The 22,820-nt window shown below is 37.0% G+C and overlaps 1 protein-coding gene across 2 annotated transcripts; it reads right to left on the bottom strand.

Annotated features, from left to right (window-relative positions):
- Positions 1-280: 280 nt before the first annotated feature.
- Positions 281-20,990, bottom strand: lft (Limb expression 1 family member lowfat). Of its 2 annotated transcripts, none has more exons than XM_028174168.2 (5): positions 20,830-20,990; positions 7,610-7,794; positions 4,020-4,213; positions 2,520-2,720; positions 281-517 (listed from the first exon to the last, which is right to left on the bottom strand). In XM_028174168.2, exons 1-5 carry the CDS (start codon positions 20,903-20,905, stop codon positions 349-351), a joined length of 825 nt encoding a protein of 274 aa, XP_028029969.1. In that variant the 5' UTR covers positions 20,906-20,990; the 3' UTR covers positions 281-348. The 2 variants fall into 2 exon arrangements, with proteins under 2 accessions (XP_028029969.1, XP_089584020.1); XM_089727894.1 differs by lacking the exon at positions 281-517 and adding an exon at positions 577-2,038 and having other exon boundaries at positions 2,436-2,720.
- Between the last annotated feature and the right edge of the window lie 1,830 nt (positions 20,991-22,820).

Below are 22,820 nucleotides of genomic sequence, written 5' to 3'. Positions count from 1 at the left end.
TTTTAATGTTTTTTTTTTTAATTTTATGTCTTCTATCTATAGGTTGGGTTAGCCTACTAAGTTTCTCGCCGCCTTCTCAGTGGGTCGCGTTTCCGATCCGGTGGTAGATTCTGCGAAGCACTGCTTTTGCTAGGGTCAGTGTTAGCATCACTCCGGTTTGAGCCCCGCGAACTCATCTACTAGTTAAGGTTACGCTGAAATGGCCTCTGAAGACTATCGGCGTAGGTAGGAAAAAAAAACAAAAAGATGGGGTTTAAGGACTTGAAATAAAAAACGTGTCTATCTTAAACTAAAGACTATAATTAAGTAACGCGTTGCGGGCGTCAGACGTGCGTGGTGTTGTTGAGATCACGGTTGCGGCGGCGGCGCTAGACGGGCGGCCAGTTGGAGGATGTCGCGCTTTTCTTTAGGGAAGCGAAGCTCGCGCGCCGCCAGCCTCGCGGCCCGGAGCTCGCGTTCAGATCTCGCCAGCTCCGCGCGTAGTACTCCGCCACCGGACGAAGACGCTTCACGCTCCCTGAGTTTAACAAAAAAAATCAGTTGTCAGTAAAGTCGGTTTACTGACGATAATTGAACGTGACAACGTCATAAGAAAATACTGATGGAATGGTTTCATTTTTCAAAAGAAAATTTTAATTTTATTTGTTTGATAGATATTTTGTATGGATATAGAGAAGGAAGTAAATGGAAATCACTATTGAATTGATCAAGTTACATTTATTTGTACTTATTGACACCTACAATGTAAATACGCCACCCACCTTGAGATATAAGTTCTAAGGTCTCAGTATAGTTACATTGGCTACCCCACCCTTCAAACCGAAACGCATTACTGCTTCACGGCAGAAACAGGCGGGGTGGTGGTACCTACCCGTGCGGACTCACAAGAGGTCCTACCAACAGCGATATCTAAAAATGGGTGGCGGCGTTTATGTTGTAGACGTTTATGGGTTCCGGTAGCCACTTAAGATCAGGTGGGCCGTGGGCTCGTCCATCAAAGCAATAAATAAAAATTTGTCGGGACGATTTCCGGTGGTAACACGGAATGCGAATAAGAATGAGGACATTTGATCTGTTAAGAACCCGTCAAAAACGTTCTTTTTGGTTTAGACAAACGTGAAAATTAAAAATAAATAATAACCCCATAACTTATAATAACAAATTAAAACTTTGAAAACTTTTAGTCACAGACGACAGAACAAGAAAACCATTTTCATTATAATTGCTTTGGTTACGGCCGAAAATAGTTACAAAAGAAACAAAGACCACGCTAAAGAGCCCCGAAATGAAAACCTCCTTATTTTTGATCTGTAGTCGATCAGAAACAATAATTGGGGAAGAAGGGACGCTCTGTTCGAAGGGCTATACACATCTCCACGATAAATAAATGTTTGGGGCAACAAAACATCGGGATCGTCTCTCAATTAAAACAATAATAGTCTATATTGTGGGACTGCTATTTCATCCTTCAAAGCATAGCACAGTGTTGCTTCATGCATTCAGAAAAACTCTGAATAATAGTACCTACCCGCGTGCTCAGAGTATGTCCTAACAACACGTGGTAATGGTAAATGGTAGTTACCGGCTTTTGAGAGTATATAAGTTAATACTGTTTTCAATAATAATGAATAAAAGTAAAAATAGAATGACCACATTTTTAAATAAAATTTATCGTGTCTCTAACGAAGAAAAGAGCAGTAAAACAAATCCCCATTGTAAAGCAGGCGGTATATATATAAAGTGAAGTCAAGGCTTGAATGAAAGCAGCAGAAATGTGTTTTTTTATTTATTGGTTAGATGGGTAGACGAGCTCACAGCCCACCTAGTGTTAAGTGGTTACTGAAGCCCATAGACATCCACAACGTAAATGCGAGACCCAACTTGAGATATCAGTTCTAAGGTCTCAGTATAGTTAGTGTTTCTGTTGAATGCTGACAATACGTTGAATACTGACGTGTTTAATTAGGAAGTACTGGTGGCTAGGTGTCTTGTGAGTCCACACGGGTACGTACGGTACCTACCATTGGCCTACCTATTTCTGCCGTGAAGCAGTAATACGTTTCGGTTTGAAGGAGATGGCAGCCTTTGTACATTGATTTTTTTATTTATTGTCCTTGTAGGCAGACGAGTATACGGCCCACCTGATGGTAAGTGGTTACGGTCGCTCGTAGACGTCAGCAATGCCAGAAGCAGGTGGGTATTTACGTCGTTGATGTCGCGGGTCGCTACTTTTTTTTATTGTGTAGATGGGTGGACGAGCTCACAACCCACCTGATGTTAAGTGGTTACTGGAGCCCATAGACATCTACAACGTAAATGCGCCACCCACCTTGAGATATAAGTTCTAAGGTCTCATTATAGTTACAACGGCTGCCCCGCCCTTCAAACCGAAACGCATTACTGCTTCACGGCACAAATAGGCAGGGTGGTGGTACCTGCCCGTGTGGACTCACAAGATGTCCTACCACCAGTAGTTTTTGTATAAATGAAAAAACCAACGTATTGACAATGTTAATAACCTGGTGGCCCATTCGCGCGCCATCTGTTCCCGCATCGCGTCGTCTAGTGCCCGAGCCGAGTAGTGCGCTACGACTTCCTGCCGCGAGCATTGCCGCTCGCGCATCGCTCTCAGCGACCCGTTCCAGTGGAGCAGCTGGAATACCGTCATCAGCTCCTGGAATTCCAGCATCGTCCGACCTTTGTTCGCTTCCAGCATGAACCTGTACCATTACAATTTCGGTCAATATTCGATGAAAATACACAAGGAATAAGAAAGTTAAATAATTTATTCGGGCAGTTAATGACTTCGGCAAGAATCTTAATTTACGCACTGCTATAATCCTACTGTCAATCATATACATAAACACACCCACAAACACACACACACACACACACACACACGTACGTACTGTACCTGGTGACCTAGCACTGAACCACTGACTTTTATAACACAGGTTTTCCTAGCATAAAAGTCCGGGAATATTGTTAATGTGTACCTCATAAAAAAGCCATGTATACTATTGTACTAGTGTTATAGATTCTTGTACGTGTTTGTATTTTAAGAGGCTTGAATAAAATATTATTATTATTTACTGTAACTGTCGTCAGTGCATTCACTGTGCTATAAGCGCTTCCATAGGACTTTAGAAACAACACCGAATACTACAATCTAATCTATAACTATTAAGATTTCAAAGCGATCGCCATCATTTAGATAATATGTTTTTCTATTTTGTTGTTGTAGATGATATTGGGTAAGTAACAACATGTATACATGTGTGAGGTTATTTATGGTTGGTTGTGTTATCCTACGGAAACCTCATCGAAGAGATGAATGAAATACTAAGTAGGTATATTTATTCGCATCAACGACCGCGGTGGATCGCTGCAACCAGTGATCAAGATACGTATATGGATCATTACCTAGTATAAACTGTCTAGTAAGCTAAGTGGAGCAGGGTATCATTCCCCTACACATGAAACATTATATCTTAACAGTCTACTATTATAAATGAGAATGACTTATAGCCTCAACTTTTTTTTATTGCATTGTTGGGTGGGTATTAACACTGGAGCTCATAGACATCTACAACGTAAAAGCGCCACCCACCTTGAGATATATGTTCTAAGGTCTCAGTATAGTTACAACGGCTGTCCCACCAAAGGTGGGACACCTTCCAAACTGAAACGCATTACTGCTTTACGGCAGAAATAGACAAGGTGGTGGTACCTACCCAAGCGAACTCACAAGAGGTCCTACCACCAATAATTACGCAAATTATAATTTTGCGGGTTTGATTTTTTTTACACGATGTTATTCGTTCACCGTGGAAGTCAATCGTGAACATTTGTTACGTACGTATTTCATTAGAAAAATTGGTACCCGCTTGCGGGATTCGAACACCGTTACATCGCTCGACACGAATGCATGCGGACGTCTCATCCTTTAGGCCACGACGTCTTAAACTACACATATATTATAATGCCAATTACAATCGTATCATAATGTTGTAGGTTACCTAAACGCAGCGATACCAGCGCTGGGGTCCTGGTGGGGGTTGCTCGTGTCTCCGGCGAAGGACGCGCGCGCCTCCGCCACCGCCTTCTCGATGAAATGGTCGGATATCCGCCGAGATTCGTGCTCGTTGAATACGCTGTTCATTAATGCTATTTTAGCGGCGCTGCGTCTTGCTTCCGCTTTAGTTGGGCAGTTCTGAACGAAGAAGAACAGTTCAAACTGGGCACAAGTAGTTAAATGTATCCGCTATGTGTTATACAAATAACCCTCCTATAACACGGTAGATACGTTCCTACAAAGTCCCGTGTTGTGCGAAACCATGATATATGAGTCTAGAAGCCAGTACAAAAAGAAGAATAATTTTCCTGAATGAAACATTTGAACTATGCTTCTGTGTATTTTTTATATCTATTATTCATAAAAAGTAAGCAGTAAAATTTCGGTTATTGCCATATATCGTGAATTTATAGTGCATAATGTAATTTTCTAAATAATTTTAAACAAAAATCTCGTTATCGTGTTGTAGAAATACCGCGTTATAGGAAGGTTAAATGTAACTAAAATTATTTACTGGTAGGTAACGCGGCAAGCTCGTATAGGAAATTCTTCATTCTGGTTTGAAGATTTAATATGTTAGTCGAATATTGAGACATTACAATAATATTAAAAAGGAACGTGCTGCAACCGGGCTGCTTGTTGATTGCAAATACCATTTAAATTCAAGTGGGCTATGAACTTATCTGCTCACCTAAACTCATAGAATAGGTCTAATCGCAACCCTACAGTTCACTATCCGATATTAGACCAAAACTACAAACGTATGTGAAACTTATAACCTAGATCAATCTTGGTGAATAACATCTCTAAATTAATACGTGAAGCAAAAACTTTGTACCCCTTTTTACGAAAATTGCGCGGACGAAGGAATATGAAATTTCCCACACTTAAGAATATATATATAGAGAAGGAGTGCAGAATGTTAATATTTTTTTAAAATTATGCTTTAATAATAAGTTAAATCAATAAGAAAACATTAGACACACTAACATGTTTTTGATACACACATATATAAACTCTAATTATTGTCAAACTTTTGTTATTGCTTAAAGTCTGTGGTCAAATTGAGAAGAAGTTACTATTGTTTATCTTTAATATTATTTGTCTTAAGTGTGGTCTTTGCGAAATCTGTGAAGAAAGAAGTCTATTAGTCTTTGACAATAGAACCTTAATAATGTTCAAACTTATAATTACAATTAATTACAGTCGAATCTAGACTACTGCGGGACCACTAGTTGTAAAAAAAAGTGTCAGCGACCGCCATGACACTTTTTCTCTTTAAAATCCAGCCGCCAAGAGCGAAGCAGCGATTTTATATTACTTTGTATTCAGTCTTTATAATTATAATATAAAATATAATTTTATAATTTGTCATATAAGAACAATTAAATATCTCAATAAAACTTTTACCACAATGCAACACTGATAAAATCACTACGACAATGCGTATCGTGATTTAACGGATCTAAAAATAAACTGATGATTTCTGCACTCGATAGTGATACATCTCATTATTCCGGGAAAACACAACACTTTCACTTCAACTCAGGGGAAACAACGGAGCTTATCTAATATTTCATAAACATTACACTTCTATTTCGACATAACCCAAAATAATCCAATTAACATTGAACAATCAACGTTAACTTAAGCGCTTAAATAGCTGACACGCTTTCCATCTCAGCAATGACACGGCAGGTTGGCAATTATACAGAAAGATTCTAGGGAATTTCGTCTCTCGGAACGCTCTAAGAATGATTAATTGATGCCTAGCATCCTTAATACTATCTACGAACTACCTCCAAGTTGCGCTAAGTAATTTTCGGAGTATTTTCTCGAGTAATAATTCTAGGGATATCGGCAAGTAATTAGGATGTAAGCTCCTGATATTACATTAAATGTGAAAAGTTACTAAAATAATGGCGGGAATCACTTACATAAGTAATAATGGTTTGAGGGAATAAGTGTTATTTGTGTTTTAGCTCAGTTTTATTTAAAACCTCTGAGTATATTAAGGTTCGTTATATTAAGGTGGCACTGTAGTAATATCTAAACGAGTATACACGTGGTACTGGTACTTCTCACACGGCCATTGACTATAACAAATTTTACCCTATTCTTTTTAATTTTAATCTAATAGAAACTAATTTCCTTGGTTAACTTGGAACGCGGTGAATGAGAAACTTGCAAATCCATATTACTTGCTCAAGTGACATCGCCTAAAACATATAATAACTAGCGGACCCGACAAACGTTATCCTGCAAAAATTAATTCAAGTCGATCCAGCCGTTTAGTTGTAGTATAGATAAATAACCTAGATACAGACTGCAGCGCCATTTACCGGGCTGATTTGTGAATCTAAGCCATCCAGGGTACCACTCAAACGCATACAAAAAAAACATTAAAATCGATCCAGCCGTTTAGAAGCCGTTCAATGATAAACACACGCACAGAAGAAATATATAAATAAAGATAGCCATCAACCGAAATCGCACGAAACAAAGTCGAGTTGTTATGAAAAAAATATCGATAACAGTAAAATATAACTGTATCAGATTAAGCATCGATTATTCGTAGCTAATTCCGAATCAACAGTTAGCTCATAATGATAGAGCTTGTCAACTGGGACGGTTGATGATCGAATAAATACACGTTTGTTATTGCTTATCTTTTTTTTTGTGTAGACCTCTTTAGACGCTAAATGCTAAAAGTTTTTCGGCTCGGGTCGGTTTGCAAACTAAAGTCATTATATAAAAGTTTCCAATATATGAAATTTGTTGTAAATATTTTTTATTATTATATTGTATTGTATAAATTGAAGTTCTAAGGCTAATTTAAGTTCTTAAGTTAATTATGAATCTTATGTAATTTAATGTCTATTCCACTTATGTGTGAAATATTTTCTAAAAAAGATCAGCAATAGAATGAATTGCAAATTATGACTTACTTAATTAATTAACAGCTCACTAACAAGTAAGTTTTTAATACGCTTTTATTAGCTTCAGACGTATGTATGTTTGTAACGGAATCTTTGAACATGATTTTGGCCCCCTTCAAAACGTCGGATTAACTCAAATTTTGGTATACTTATTAAGGACCGATGACAATTAAATATTTAAAAAAAAATATATAATTGAAAAAAATTTAAATTTAACTAAAAAATTAAAAATAAATGATAGTTTAAAAACACTAACCAAATACGCTTTTATAGAAAATCCGCTAAAAAAAAAAATATTTAATAAATTTGAATTAAAAATAGTGTAAGACAAAACGATTTTGTTGTAAAAAAAGCGTGGGTTGCATGGTATCAGTAGTTATAAATATTTTATGAACAGATATGAGTAGAAGGGTTATTTTGATAATATCCTGAAAAGCACCCCACGCTTTTTTACAATAAAATCATTTTTTCTTACACTATTTTTAATTCAAATTTATTAAGATTTATTTTCTATTTTTTTATTTGGATTTTTTATAAAAGCGTATTTTGTTAGTTTTTTTTAAATTATTATTTATTTACTAAAGAAGGAGCTTACTTGAAAACTGCCAAAGCACGCTCCACCGGGGAGCGTGACGTAGCAGACGTAGGGCGGATGAGCAGCCGGCACAGACTCGTAGATGACGAGGGCGCCGCCCGCCGCGCCCCCGCCTCGTGCCGCCTTCACCTGCCAAAACTCTTGGAGGGCTTCCACTACGTTCACAGTCGAGAGGACTCCATCAGCTGTGTAACACACATTTATTTATTAAAATATATATTCATCTATACTATAATAATATTATAAATAATAAACAGAATAATTTGAAACGTCGAAAAATGTGAAATGATCTTATTATTTATTCGTAGGAAATGATAATAAAAAACGCGATATTAATTCGTAAAAATAGCTTTAATTATTGAATTAGTACTCAATAGAGTGAAGTCCTATACCGAGGTTGAAAGTCAAGGGCAATTAGGTCCCATCATCTTTCTAAATAAATACCTAACACCGGTTCACAAACGATCTCAACTATGTAGAGTTGTAAATATATGAAACCCGCAAAATTAATTATTTTCTTAATTACTCGTGGTTTTACACTATAAGTACCACCACCCGTTTATTTCTGCCGCAAAACATCACTAAGTTCCGTTTTGCAGAAATACGTTCGTAAAAAAATATTTGATACTTCAACCTTATGTCTTAATGGGCGGCCCCACTCATGTAATATCTATTGGCTGGTTACCACTTAACAACATCAAGACCCCGACCTCATTTCTTCGTGAACAGAAAAATAAGTAAAAACTCTGAAATCAGTTACAACAATTTTCCTTACATATTTAAACATAGAATATTATTAAAAAATGTATGTGTGTATGATTATGGATACATAATTGTTAACAATTCTATAAAATGAAAACTCCAAAACCAAATGTATATATTAATACACGAAAATGATCCTTAAAATAGAGAGTTAAACAAAAAAAAGCCAAGTGGTTTTAATTGAAATGCAAGCTTATGATCGTCCGAGGGGGAATGTCTCAAAATAATAATGAAGAGTGAAGCAATAAGATTATTTTCCTATTATAAGGATTCTGTCAAGATTCATCATTAGAAGGATCATGCCAAGGATTCAGGATACGAAGACCGTATTATTTTCTCGATGATTTAACTAGTTTTTTTGATGCTGGTAACTTCGGTTGACAACATTTGCTACATAGACTTTAGATCAGCTAAACAATGTTGACCATTTACAGATTTTGTCACAAGCGCTCTCTCGAAAGCGTAAAAAAAATCAGATGAAACATTTGATTTTGTAACTGGATTGAATGAGCTTATTACAGATATCTATGCGAGCAATGCTCAGGATAATAATTCTTTCAATAATTCATTTCTATATAGTTGTCTATATTTTTAGTTATCTGTCCATCAATCTTTCAGTCAACAGACGTCGACTTCTGTACATGGGTCTTCTCCAAGCCTCGCCAGAACAACAATAACTCATTGAAGGCCAATAAAAAAATAAACACTCCGCAGCATACAGTTAAATACTATGTTTGTGAAGAATGTCATGTAGCCGTTGTAACTATACTGAGATCTTAGAACTTATATCTCGAGGTGGGTGGCGCATTTACGTTGTACATGTCTATGGGCTCGAGTAACCACTTAACACCAGGTGGGCTGTGAGCTCGTCCATCCATCTAAGCAATAAAAAATAAAAAATAAAAAAATAATAAAAGGAATGATTTTCAGTTAAAATCGAGTAAATTAATTAATGCACTGTCTCGTACCAGTGTTTATAATATTCTTTCGCATCATGCGAGTATAACTGGGTTAATAGATGGTCCTTATTCAGTAACTGAATAAATATTTTGGGACGCTCTCTTGCTATAAATGTCACCATAGAAAACTTACGGATTAAGCTCGAATTTGCACTTTGCATTAAACGCGAATGTACACGAATATTCCTTTTCCTTTTTTATATTTCTCAATATTCCATTGACACGTCCATACTGATCAAAATTCGAAAGATAATACATACATATAAATATAAACGTTATTTTTAGTACACAAAGAACCTGTTTTCCATTCAATAGACCAATATTTCATTAAGACACAATTCAGTTATTTACAGTTTTTTTAGAGTTACAATACATAAGACAGTACTAGGATATTTTTTGTAAGTTGTACAATACTTTTAACGCCGTTTTTTTTCCTACCTATGCTGATAGCCTTGAGAGGCTATTTCAGTTTCGCCCTAACATGTAGGTGAGCTCTCGGAGTTCAAACCGGAGTGTTGCTAACACTGGCCCTAGCAAGAGCAGTGGTTCGCAGAATCTACCACCGGATCGGAAACGCCCTTCGTCGCCAAGCGACGGGTTCGACGAGGGCTATGACTGGAGGGCCGTTAAATTGTTCTTGCTACATGAAAACAACCTTAGAATCATTAAACTACGTAAAATACGTTTAGTGTATTTTATTTATTACTAGCTGACCCAGCAGACTTCGTAGTGCCTCAATCGATAAATAAAAGACCTAAACTTTTGTATAAAATAAACTTAAAACAAACAAAAGAAATCCGTCCGAGGGGGGGCATATCAAAGGAAAAACAAAATTATTATTTTTATTGAATTCCGAGCATTTTCATATTTATCTACCTTTTAAACCTTCCCTGGACTTGCACAAATAATTCAAGACCAAAATTAGCCAAATCGGTCGAGCCGTTCTCGAGTTTTAGCGAGACTAACGAACAGCAATTCATTTTTATATACAGAGATTTACATTTAATACGTTTGCAACGTTCAATACGTCCTGATATTATTAAAGACGTGCTCCTAATGGCCCAGAAGACTTGATAAGGCATAATTTGCTTAACATTAATATCAATTTCAATTTTATATAACAAAAATTGTAATAATAATTAATCTTAGAAATTTAATATTAATATTTAAATTACGTTTTTATTTCAACATCAAAACCTGAATACCCACCTTGGACTTCAAGTCTATATATATATGTCTCAATTGCTTAGTCATTATTTATTGACTTATTGTTTTTGTATTAAGATTTAATAATTGAACCGAAAGAACATAAGGCATTAGTATTTTTTAAATATTTTAACTAAATAAAATTGATGACATACATTCCTACATTTAATTTATGCAAAATAATAGCTATGGGACATTAATAATGATTAATGAAACTAAAGAAATGTTTTTAAAATTCTTGACAGTTTTCAATTTTATACGTATAAATAAATGTAATCCGGCCATAAATTTTGTTACAAAAAAAAAAACAACAATATAATATTTCAATTTGGCACTGAATTTGAATTTGCCATTTTCATGTAAAATATTGAGTTCTCTCATTTTCGTGCCAATCGTTTGTTTTACATTCTTATGAAATTAAAATGGAAGGTAAGCATTACCAAATTTCTAATAAAATACCTATTTCAAAAATGTTCCCGAATGACTTCCAGAGTCAAGAATCAACATTGTGTAATGAAAACCCGCAAAAAAATTATAATTTGCGTAATTATTTATAGTAGGACCTCTTGTGAGTCCGGACGGTTAGGTACCACCACTGCGTTCCGGTTTGAAGAGTGGGGCAGACGTTGTACTACAAATTTGAGATTTACAACTTATGCCTAATGTGGGTGGCGGCATTTTACTGGTGGTAGGACCTCTTGTGAGTCCGCGCGGGTAGGTACCACCACCCTGCCTATTTCTGCCGTGAAGCAGTAATGCGTTTCGGTTTAAAGGGTGGGGCAGCCGTTGTAACTATACAAAGATCTTAGAACTTATATCTCAAGGTGGGTGGCGCATTTACGTTGTACATGTCCATGGGCTCCAGTAACCACTTAACACCAGGTGGACTGTGAGCTCGTCCACACATAAGAGCAATAAAAAAAAAATTAGACGTTAGACCCATAGACATTTACATTGCTAATGTCTATGGGTTCCGGTAACCACTTAACTCCGGGTGGATCGTGAGATAAAACAATAAAATAAGAAACCAAGTGCAATTAAGCTAAGTTATTTCAGAATTTTCTGTACAAATATTACGGATCCAATATCTAATTCGCATATTCATATTCAATTAGCGTAAACAGGTAACTAACAAAAAAGGAAATGACTCAATTTCATTCCTTAGGTTTTAGTATTATTTTTTTATTCATGTAAATCAATGCGTACCTCTGTAGGAATCGTCTATTCAAATATATCATTAAATATTCTGCTCGTGGCTTCACCTTGACAATCTTGTACATTTAGATTCGATGAAAACGAAGGTGATGTATCTACTTTTTTTTTTCTGGGCGCGTAGGATTTTTTGAGAGCATGATTTGTTATGGTACCACTGTGATTCGACTTATTTAGTCAGCGGGGGAACGTTTTTTTTTTAGTTTGAGGGATGGCCAGTTGTCCAGGGTCCTTTCCAGCTTCACCAGGACAGGTAAGCGAGTTCAGGCTCAGGAGTGGTAGGATTCGCTAGCAGCCTTCCGAACACCTTCGAAGAAGACCTGCCTACTCAAGGGCAGCTGCTTCGAGAATGCATCTGTAATATATTGGATCGAAATCGCGACTAACTAAGAAGATCCGGCGATAAACTCAGTTGACTAAGACTTTGGCGCAAGGCAGACACCAGGATTTCGAAAATCTGAAGCGGTAAATTGCGATTTATTCTATAATAGAACAAAATCGACTAGTCAACATGCAATATCGATACGAAATTAGATGGTAGATTGATTGTGTGGACTTCAAATTTTTGACCGGTTATTTTCAACGGACCAAATTATTCATGGTTTAAAATAAGTTAGATCACGCATGCATCGAGAATTTTCGGGTTTTACGTTTCAAATTTTCAATTTTAAATTACGAAAGAGGTATTTTAAATTAAATAAATTAATACTTCTGATGAATATTTTATTTCAATAGTTGTTTTTTGTTGCACATAGTGCGGCAGAAACGAACCCACATCAAGTTAAGCAATTTTCGTTGCATACAGACGTTACTAGTATGCGGATAAACGAATCCAACCAGTAAGAGGCTACAACCGGTAAGCGGATACTGCCGGTAAGCGTGTGTCACCGGCGAGCGGGTACGCCCGGTAAGCGGGTGCCATTGGTAAGCGGGTACTGTCGGTAAGCGGGTGCCATTGGTAAGCGGGTACTGTCGGTAAGCGGGTACTACGGGTAAGCGAATCATCAATAGCACGCTTAAAGTTTCCTTAAACCTAGCTATCATTGAAAGATGAAATAGGCACTAAGAAAGTAAAATAAATAGAAGCTTGCCCAATGATCCTGTGATGAACTGATAAACTGTACGTTTTGTAAGCATTATTAAACGTATATATATACCGAATACACAAACTAATTAACATCGAATCGTATTCGGTCCGGCTTTGATGTCATTATCGGGGTTAAGAATAATAAAACAATATTAAAAGCAATTACGACACGGGCACAAAACGCAAAACACTCTGTAAAACATTTAATTAAATAAAAACACTCAAAAACAAGAACTGTGTTTTATTTTGAGATCACAAAGAATATTAAATAAAACATTTAATTAATTCATTGTGTTAGTCGTAATGAGCAAGCACCCCTCGATGTAAAAGAAAATATTCGTTATTTTACTTTGAAAATTGTGATATGTTATTTTTTGGAAGGCTTTTTTAGGTTTACCTTAAATTAACACACGCTAAATGCAAAATTAAGATTTTTGCTAACTTTAGTAATATAAAAAAAAACTACATTGTAAAATTTAAATATGCAATTTAAATACCTTTAATTATTACCTTTAATATCACAAAGAGGCGAACCCTTAGACATTTGGATGAAGTGTGTGAATGAAGATATGTAAGAAAAACGTCTCTGTGCTGAGATGACATAATATGATGGGCCTGAATGAAACAAGAGGACATGCCGCGCCCACTCCACATAATGGGATCAGGGCAATAAGAAGAAGATTCTAGATCGGGCAAATGGGAGGTAGCATTAACGGTAACCCACTGAGTTTCTTGCAGGATCTTCTCGCGTGGGTCGCGATTCCGATCCGGTGGTTAGAATCTGTGAAGCACTGCTCTTGCTAGGACTAGTGTTAGCAAATTCTCTCAGGTTGAGCCCGTGAGCTCACTTATCCGTCCGGGCGTAGCTGGAATAGCCTCTTAGGCTACGAATGAATTGGTAGGGATTGTTTTTTAACGCCGTGATATCCACGGCCTCTAACAATAGCTTAACGCTAGATTGGCGATTTATCTATCTGCTCACCTACAATAATCAGAAACATATAGTTTTGACATTATTAGAATATTAATTGCTAGTCCTTTTATGAGTTAATTTAAACTTTATTTCATTTTAGTTAGGTTCAGTCTTCAACTTGTTTTTTTTTGGGAGACACTGTCTATCACGAATGTAACTAGAGCCCTTATTATTTCACTGAATTTTAGTCTTGTTACTCTTTGTTACTAAAATACAAAATTGAGCTTTATTTGTAGCTGTACGTGTCCTCTTTTTAATTTAATTTTTTTTTATTTCATCATATCAAACTGTTGTATTCATATTTTAACCAACGAACACTTTCTAGTGCACAGGCTCCAAATACAAAAGTCGTAAAGATCCCGTGAGAAAATCATATTATGAACATAGCGTTTCACGTTTAATTGTACTGATGAAGCAATTATAGACTATTATTCTGTTTTTATTCGTTATTCCACAACAAAGAAGTTGTGAATACATTTTATGATATTGTCTGTTTATCAGGATAACTGTGAGAATTATCATAGTCGCGAGAATGAATGGCTAAGTTGAAATTTACGAAAAAATCGGTCCCCTTTTTTGGACGTTTTTAAATGCACAGACATTTTAATTTTTTATTGCTTTAATTGGTGGACGAGCTCACAGCCCACCTGGTGGTAAGTGATTACTGGAGCTCATAGACAAACGTAAATGCGCCACCCACCTTGAGACATAAGTTTTAAGGTCTCAAGTATAGTTACAACGGCTGCCCCACCCTTCAAACCGAAACGCATTACTGCTTCACGGCAGAAATAGGCAGGTACCTACCCGCGCGGACTCACAAGAAGTCCTACCACCAGTACATCAGACATGTTCTATTCCCGTCTTGTGAATATTGACGCTCGCTTTAAGTATAAGTCTTAAAGGTAGTAAGTATTCTACAACCTACAAACAGAATAAATTATTGCTATGCGGTATAAATAGTCAGGATAGACGCGTCGACCGTGCAAGCTTACAACATGGACAATATTTACACAAACATAGAATTGATAATGGGTAGATCACCTGACTCCCTTTGATGTTAAATTGTCACCAAAGCCCGTAGACAACATTTTAACAATAGCTTCTCTAAATCATAATCAAGATACAGGGAATTTAATTAAAACGTTCAAACTTTTTCATCTGATCAACTCAATCGCACAAGAACAAAAATATTTTTTATCAAAAAATCTAAATATTCACAGTCAATCCAATAAAAGGCAAAAGTTACAAATATGAATGCCGATAATAACAGTGAACCGACTCCAGTAATCGCAGGCAATTTAACAAATTGTAACGCTACGCCCGATCGTTAAGGCTTCATTCATTGTTAACGAAATTCCATGCGATACTCGTCAAAATTTTTGGCGACATCGAAATAATATTTAACGATAATTGGAAGCTTGTAATATTATCATTTACCAATGGTATTATGATACAGAATGCGGCATCGACATACAAAAAATGTATGTCCTTATCGCTTCTGTTGCACAGAATATATAAGATTATCTATCTTTTTCTTTCACAGCTAATACTCCGTAAAGTATTTTAAAGCAAATAAAATATAATCCGTTTACTTGTAACAGATGAACTTTTTTGTTCTTTAAACATATAATTAGTCTATTTACGTTGAAAGTCCTCAAGATATTTTTAAATTCTCAACTAAATAAAAATACATAATATGTAGCGGATTTATCTACCTATTCCATAGCAACCATAAGAGGCTAAACAATCTAAAGACTATATGTGTAATCTACATTTTATTTATTTATTGCTCCTTTGGGCAGACGGGCATACGGCCCACCTGATGGTGAGTGGTTACCGTCACCCATGGACGTCAGCAATGCCAAGGGCAGAGCCAACCTGTTGCCTTCCGTATACCAAAATATGCCATAACAAATGGAATAGACTCAACGAAATAAATCATAATTTATTCACATAATTAATTGAACTGTATTTTTGTTCGGAGCCACTTCAGAACTTTTTTCTAGGTGAACCAATTATGATAATTCTTTTGTTTTTTGTTTGAAAACTGGTTGATTTGAAAGGTAAATTTTATCTAGATCTTACCAGTAGTTTTTGAATTATTCTTAGTTATGAATATTTTGACTTGGCCTCCATAGACGGTATCTCTTTTTATATGTATCTAGTTGAAGTCAGTTTTCTTTTTCGATAAATGTTTGTATGTTATTTACTTAACGGCGAGCTAAACAAGTACAATGCATGATGTCACATGTGCATGTATTATTGTATGTTGGACGATTAACTCGTACTCGGACGTTTTAGAGTCATAATATCGGACGAGTCATAATATCTTACATAATATTTCTATTTAATAGCATCATCGGATGAGTCATAACATTTAACATTAAACCTGTCCCGTTCGTTTCTTTTCTTTCCTACCTAAGCCTTGAGAGACTATGTCAGCGTAACCCTGACGTGAGCTCTCGGGACTCAAACCAGGAGGCGTTGCTAACACTGGCCCTAGCAAGAGCCGTGCTTCGCAGAATCTACCACCGGATCGGAAACGCGACCCACTGAGAAGATCCGGCGAGAAACTCAATGGGCTGCGTCTATGTGGCCCGTTCACTGTTGTAGTCTTTTGAATACATAAACTAAATTATCCTTATACAGACATTTCTACGATATACATTGCTTTATGTAGCATACGAAATTCAATTCAAACTAATAACTGCCTCATTCCAAAATGCAAGGTAAAATATGTGGTCAACCTTTTTTTTAAATTCGTCTAGGTTATGTAAATCTCGTAATTGTACTTCTTTATTGTTAATAACTGAACGCGAGCTGACTCACCCGCTAAGTGGTTATCGAAGCTCGCAGACAATGTCATGCGTCCACCCATGAGACATGAGGTCGAAATTTAAATAATACTGTATTAACTAATGACACCGCCTTTGCACCGGACCACATGACTGGCTTGCGGCATTAATAGGCAGGATGGTGGTAGTTACCCGAATGGGCTGTAATTACGCAAACTTATTTTTTCAATTTTTTCAATTACACAATGCTATTTCTTCGTCGTGAAAGTGGTTCGTGAGCACGTGTTGAATACGTGCTTATATTCAAAAATGAGCATCTACGTGCGGGATTCGAACGCCAAACCAACCGCGATGGTTGAAGCGAGTATACTAGGCATCTTATCTTTTAGGCCACTTCGGCTAAGTTCTAAACGCTAAGAATAATTAACAAAGTAATCTCGAAGATTTCTGACAGATTTTTTAACAAAACAAACAATCCTCGATCCAATCTTGTGTTTGCACGTATCATGAACTTTATAAATCCGAGGAATCCACTTGAGAAATCTACTTTCAAAAGAAAATACTTCGTTCCGAGAATAAGGCGCGTCTCATAAACCGCGGATCCCACGCGAATCCTTCATAATTCCCGAACGCATTTCTTAAGATTTTAATCGAGTAAATGAAATTAAAGATGTCTGGATTCATAACGGGCGAACTAAACAATAAAGGTGATTAATTTTTTAATAACAATGCTGTTTATTGTACCAGAAATTTAGGTTAAAATAATAAAATGATTGTAGTGACATCGGTCGAGGTAGAACATTGTCTTGTAACGCGTATAAACTCTCATTTTAATGGGAATAGTCTTGAAATCGATCAAAATTACCTTGAAAGATTCGATAACATGGACACACGTAAGGTTAACGAATAACAATAAGGAACGTGTTATACGCGAATCTATTTAAATCCGGACGTCAAAATGTCAAATGTCAAAACTAAAACACTCAATCCATTAGGTAATTATTAATACATGATTTTGGTATTAATCGTTGAGATTATCAATAGACTACCATGATTAATTAATTTTTTTGAAGCTCAACCTTAAATCGTAATACCATTGTTAATTAGGGCCGTAAACAATTCACACGAACCCTGTTTAAAACTAAAAAATCTACAGAGACTTTATTGAATAATATCAAAATATTACAATACGTCTGTGAACAGTACAAATTGCTCTCTAGCTGGCCATCACAGAATCACATCATGAAGCAACTTTATAGACGATCGTAAACGAGATACGTACTATAAAATCACAATTTGAATTTCCTTAAGACAGTTCAATTTTCAAGGTTTAATTGAGTTTTAAAGCACCGACATGAGCCGTAGTTCCCAATTATCAATAAAACAACCGTTCGGGAGGCTATTGAGTCGGGCGCAGACTTGGGGACGGGACGGGGGCCGCGCGACCACACCATGAACTTCTATGTCATTTATTTAACTTATGCACACACTTTCCTAAAAGTGAAATGAATACAGTGATAATTTTGTGGGTAGTCACCACGGCTTACGGACGACCCCTAAGACAAGGCTACAGCGAAGCCATTGGAACGATTTTATTGATCATTTTGTGGGTAGTCACCGCGGCTTACGGACATCCCGTATGACAAGGCTACAGCTAAGCCACTGAATCGATTGTATTGATCATTTTGTGGGTAGTAACCACGGATTACAGACGTCCCCTATGACAAGGCTACAGCTAAGTCACTGATGCGATTGTATTGATCATGTTGTGGGTAGTCACAGCGGCTTATGGATGTCCCCTATGACAAGGCTACAGCTATGCCACGGATACGATTATATTGATCATTTTGTGGGTAGTAACCACGGATTACAGACGTCCCCTATGACAAGGCTACAGCTAAGTCACTGATGCGATTGTATTGATCATGTTGTGGGTAGTCACAGCGGCTTATGGATGTCCCCTATGACAAGGCTACAGCTATGCCACGGATACGATTATATTGATCATTTTGTGGGTAGTCACCGCGGTTTGTGGACGTCCCCTATGACAAGGCTACAGCTAAGCCACTGCCCACTTCTCAGGATTCCTTTCAAACCTTATTCGAAGCAGCACATGTCATAGGGTCCAAAAACCATCGTAGAGAGAACTTAATTCCAGAATCGAATGGCACATGGTACTAAATATCTCTGATCACGAACTAGTGTTATTTATTTAATCAAATATTCACATAGCGTAAATTAGAATTTTAAGATTTGTTACGGAAATCCATTTTAAATATTAACATTCGTGTTCATAAAAATCTTGACTAGCATTAGGTACCTGGTTACGTCTCTACGTGCAGCGTTTAAATCATCATCGACAATTCTCTACAGCGTGAGTACGGGATGCAACTGATGTGGCGGTGTTGTCGTCACAGAAACACAACAATCCGTACAAGAAACAAAGGTCTCCTTACACAATGAAAATTTATGTTAATTTTTTTTTATGTTATGTTGCAGTCGTTTGGAACGCACAAAAAGGCCGCGCAACTAGAAAAATAATACTTTTTAAAATTTACATCCAAAACGCGGAAGTTCTTTTCGAAAATATTAATAGTGCCATAGTGATATAAGCTTTTTCATTGACGATAGCGACAGCGCCCACTGAAAGCCTTTAATGAACTATCAAAAACCGTTTATAGTCTGATTATTGTTTTTACAAAGTGCCGATATCATTCAGTATACTTTATATTTTATGCGAACTCGTTATTCTACTTTTTTAAATTATCACATCTGTCTTTTATTGCTTTTATTCCCATCGCGTTTTCAATCCGCAACTTTAGACTCTAATAACTGCGACAGAAGGTCGACCGACCGTAACGACAGCTATTCGTCTGTAAAGACGCAAAGCTAAACACATCAAAGACCTTCCTCCGATTCGTAAAATTATATTCATAACACAAAGGGTCACGCGAAGCCATACGATATTGATATTCGAATCAACAAAACAAATTCGAACAAGCCGAATCCACAAACAAACGGCACGCAAAAACAAATGGGGCAATACCTAACAGGCAATTATAAAGTTTGGCGCGACGGACGCGAGCGGGAGGCCGCCGCTCGGTTAGACTTGTTTCCGATTAAGTTCACATTTGAGAATCTATATATTAATACGTGAAGCAAAAACTTTGTATCCCTTTTTACGAAAATTGCGCGGACGGAGGAGCACGAAATTTTCCACACTTATAGAGAACATAGAGAAGAAGTGCACAATGCTAATTTTTTTTTAAATAATGCATTAAAGATACATTAAATCAATAAAGAAAACATTACACACACTACATACCATGTATTTGACGCACACACGCATGCATAATATTTATTGTCAAACTTTTGTTCTTGACGTCTGTTTTCAAATTGAGAATAGATTAAATATTGTTTGTCTTTGTTAATATTTTTTATAGTGTAGTCTTGGCGAAATTTGTGATTATAGAAGTATAAAATACAATCATAATAGTGTACAAACTTACAATTCCAATTAATTATAGTCGAATTTCGACTACTGCGGGACCTCTAGTTAAATGTAAATAAGCGACTCTCGATTGATATTTTAGTGCTCAAAGCGTTTTATCGAAAACGAACATTTCGCATAAACCTGTTCTCTAATCAGACGTTAGCCGCTTTCTTCGTGAGACTTCGCCTAAATGAATTCTAAATTAGCCGATTGGTAATAAATAAAAATTGTAGACACCGAAGAAAAATCTAGACTTTATTCAACGTACCTTTCGCCGCCGGATTAGTCATATTGCAATTATTTGCACTCTTCGAACCAAAGCAGGTTTTTAAGCAAAAGGATACCTAAAACGGTACTATAACCAGTTGAAAACGTATTCCGGGACAGATATTTATGATATATATTCAAGAATAATGCACGTTAAAACACAAAGTCAGTTTTGTTGTTATTCAGTTTTTTTTTTTTTAATAAATGAAATAAATATTTTTTTTTTATTATATAAAGACACCGAATCGTGTTATCGTCATATAAGATACAGTAATAAATAATGTTAGAGCGGAAAGCATGAAATGTGCCATTATGTTAAGATTAAATAGGATTCGAAAACCAGAAATGAGAACGTTAACATAAAAGGGGAAAGCAAAAGGGGGTCGCGTGCACGGGAATTACAGGTTCTAACACAGAAACAAAGAGGCTTGCATTCGCATAGCGGAGGTTGCAAATGTCAGCTGACCTCTGTAGACGTCGTCGTAGAGGGGCGCGAGCGCGGCGTCGGGCGCGCCCCAGCGGGACGGCTCCGGGTACACCATGGCCGCGCCGCTACCTCATCGCAGCTCGCGGCGCGTGCGGCTGCACCGGCGTCTGCGTGCACACTGACACCCACCAGCCCACCACAGGCGCTCGCCTCTCATCCTCATCACACCTCCGACGACGAGGACGCGCGGCCGTTGACTTCTCTATCAGACACTCGCTGAGACAAATATGACCTTATCACCGCATTTAAATCCAGGATCGGGAGCTAAGGCGATAGATAACTTCGACAAAAGCTCGCTGAAATTGAACAACGATTTTATAATTTTACCACTGTATCTAATGTGCAAAAGAGTGATCTGCGCTCTTGGTCGCGGTGTCCACCCCCTCCCCTCCTGAGATCGGGTCTCCAGCCCCCCCCCCTATGCTTCACTTTCGCACGGTCCGCGACACTAGTTTAATTGCAACCCACCGCTCTGCTGCCAGAACCGGATTTATTGTCTGCCGCCGAACGATATCACCTCAAACTTGACGAGACACGAACAAACAAGAAATTTCGCTCCCGCATTTTGCACTTCATAACGATATTTCAATGCACCTACCATTACTATGCAAGCATTAAGTTCACTGATGTAAATAAATACATGAATAAATATAAATAAATAATTTTATATTTCATTACATATATGGTGAATTTGATTTTTAACATTTTCGTAGAAACATTATTTAAGAAATAGAACTAATATTAAATCAATATCATCCTTCATGCGTAGGAGTATCGAATAAAGCGCTTTAAAGCTCGTGTAAAAGACATCAACGAGAGCCTTTCATTTAAGCCTAAGTCTAAGTCGAATGATTATGAGTGATTGTTTAATTTCTTAAAAGTGAAAGTGAAACTATACGTTTTCATTTGTTTCCTTTCGAAATTTTCCCTAAAATTGGCCTGTTCTAGTTTTTCATTAATAAACTAAGCAATATTGCTACACATACACATTCGCGATTCACGTCTTGGAAAAACAAATATTTTTTAGCTTAGTTTAGTTTTAAATTGCAATGTTTTACGTATCTTACAGTTTTATGACTTCCGAAACATTAACTTGATACAATATTCTCGTTAACAGCAGGATACGTAATGTGGAAATTACAAAAAAAAAACTGTAAAAATGTTTAAAAGACATTTTTGTTTTAAAGATTCCCGAACTCCATTTTAAATATCCGTAACACAAATAGCCTTGATTCAATCGATCTCAATTCTAAACCACTCCAACATAATCACATTCTTACCATTCAAAACAACACCGCAGCGGACACCTACCTAATCGTTAACAAACAAAAACTAGACCTAGAACTCGTATCAAACGACTCGTATTATGTCTTAATTGTGGATAGTTATCTCGCAATGTATCAAATCACCGTGGAATAGACACCTGTATCACAAACTAGATAATTATCACATGCGTCGTGAGGCGGGTAACAAAGTTTTATTTGTTTGGCGCTAGGTGTGATTAGGTGCATGCAATAATGAACCATGCAGGTCGAAGGATGAGGGGGAAAGCCATCGCCGGAACCAGTTTAGGTTTTAAATTTGCGATAAAAAAAATACATATAAATCTGCAGCAGCGCGTGTCATTAGCCACGATGGGCTCTGCTCTCCGCCGCCTGTATTTATTAATCTTATTCGAAGAAATCGACGCATCACCCGATCTTGCTCTCGCCCCCGCTCAGACTAACGTAGTGACTCCACGATTTCAAAGCTTAAACAGAATTATTTTCGCCAACGAATACGGTAATGGACAACACCGAAGATAAACGAGGCAAAGAGAGCAGTAGGATTATTGCCGGTATAATATATTTGCGTGATGACTGGTAAGGGAAGGAATTGTAAGCCCTCATGCTATTCGCTGGTACCATATCTGGGGTGAGTATCGTATATTCCGACCGCAACGGGGCAAGGAAAAACCACCGTCACCCTAA

The sequence above is a fragment of the Bombyx mandarina genome, chromosome 05 (assembly GCF_030267445.1).
Source record: "Bombyx mandarina strain Sakado chromosome 05, ASM3026744v2".
Taxonomy (NCBI): domain Eukaryota; kingdom Metazoa; phylum Arthropoda; class Insecta; order Lepidoptera; family Bombycidae; genus Bombyx; species Bombyx mandarina.
This window is presented reverse-complemented; position numbering and strand designations above follow the sequence as displayed.

Bases quoted from the DNA above. Each gene is read 5' to 3' on its own strand.
- lft (XM_028174168.2), bottom strand. From the start codon at position 20,905: ATGGTGTACCCGGAGCCGTCCCGCTGGGGCGCGCCCGACGCCGCGCTC. The intron at 7,795-20,829 runs GTCAGCTGACAT...TGTGTTACACAG, and splicing joins CTACGACGACGTCTACAGAG to CTGATGGAGTCCTCTCGACT. The intron at 4,214-7,609 runs GTAAGCTCCTTC...TTCTTCGTTCAG, and splicing joins CGTGCTTTGGCAGTTTTCAA to AACTGCCCAACTAAAGCGGA.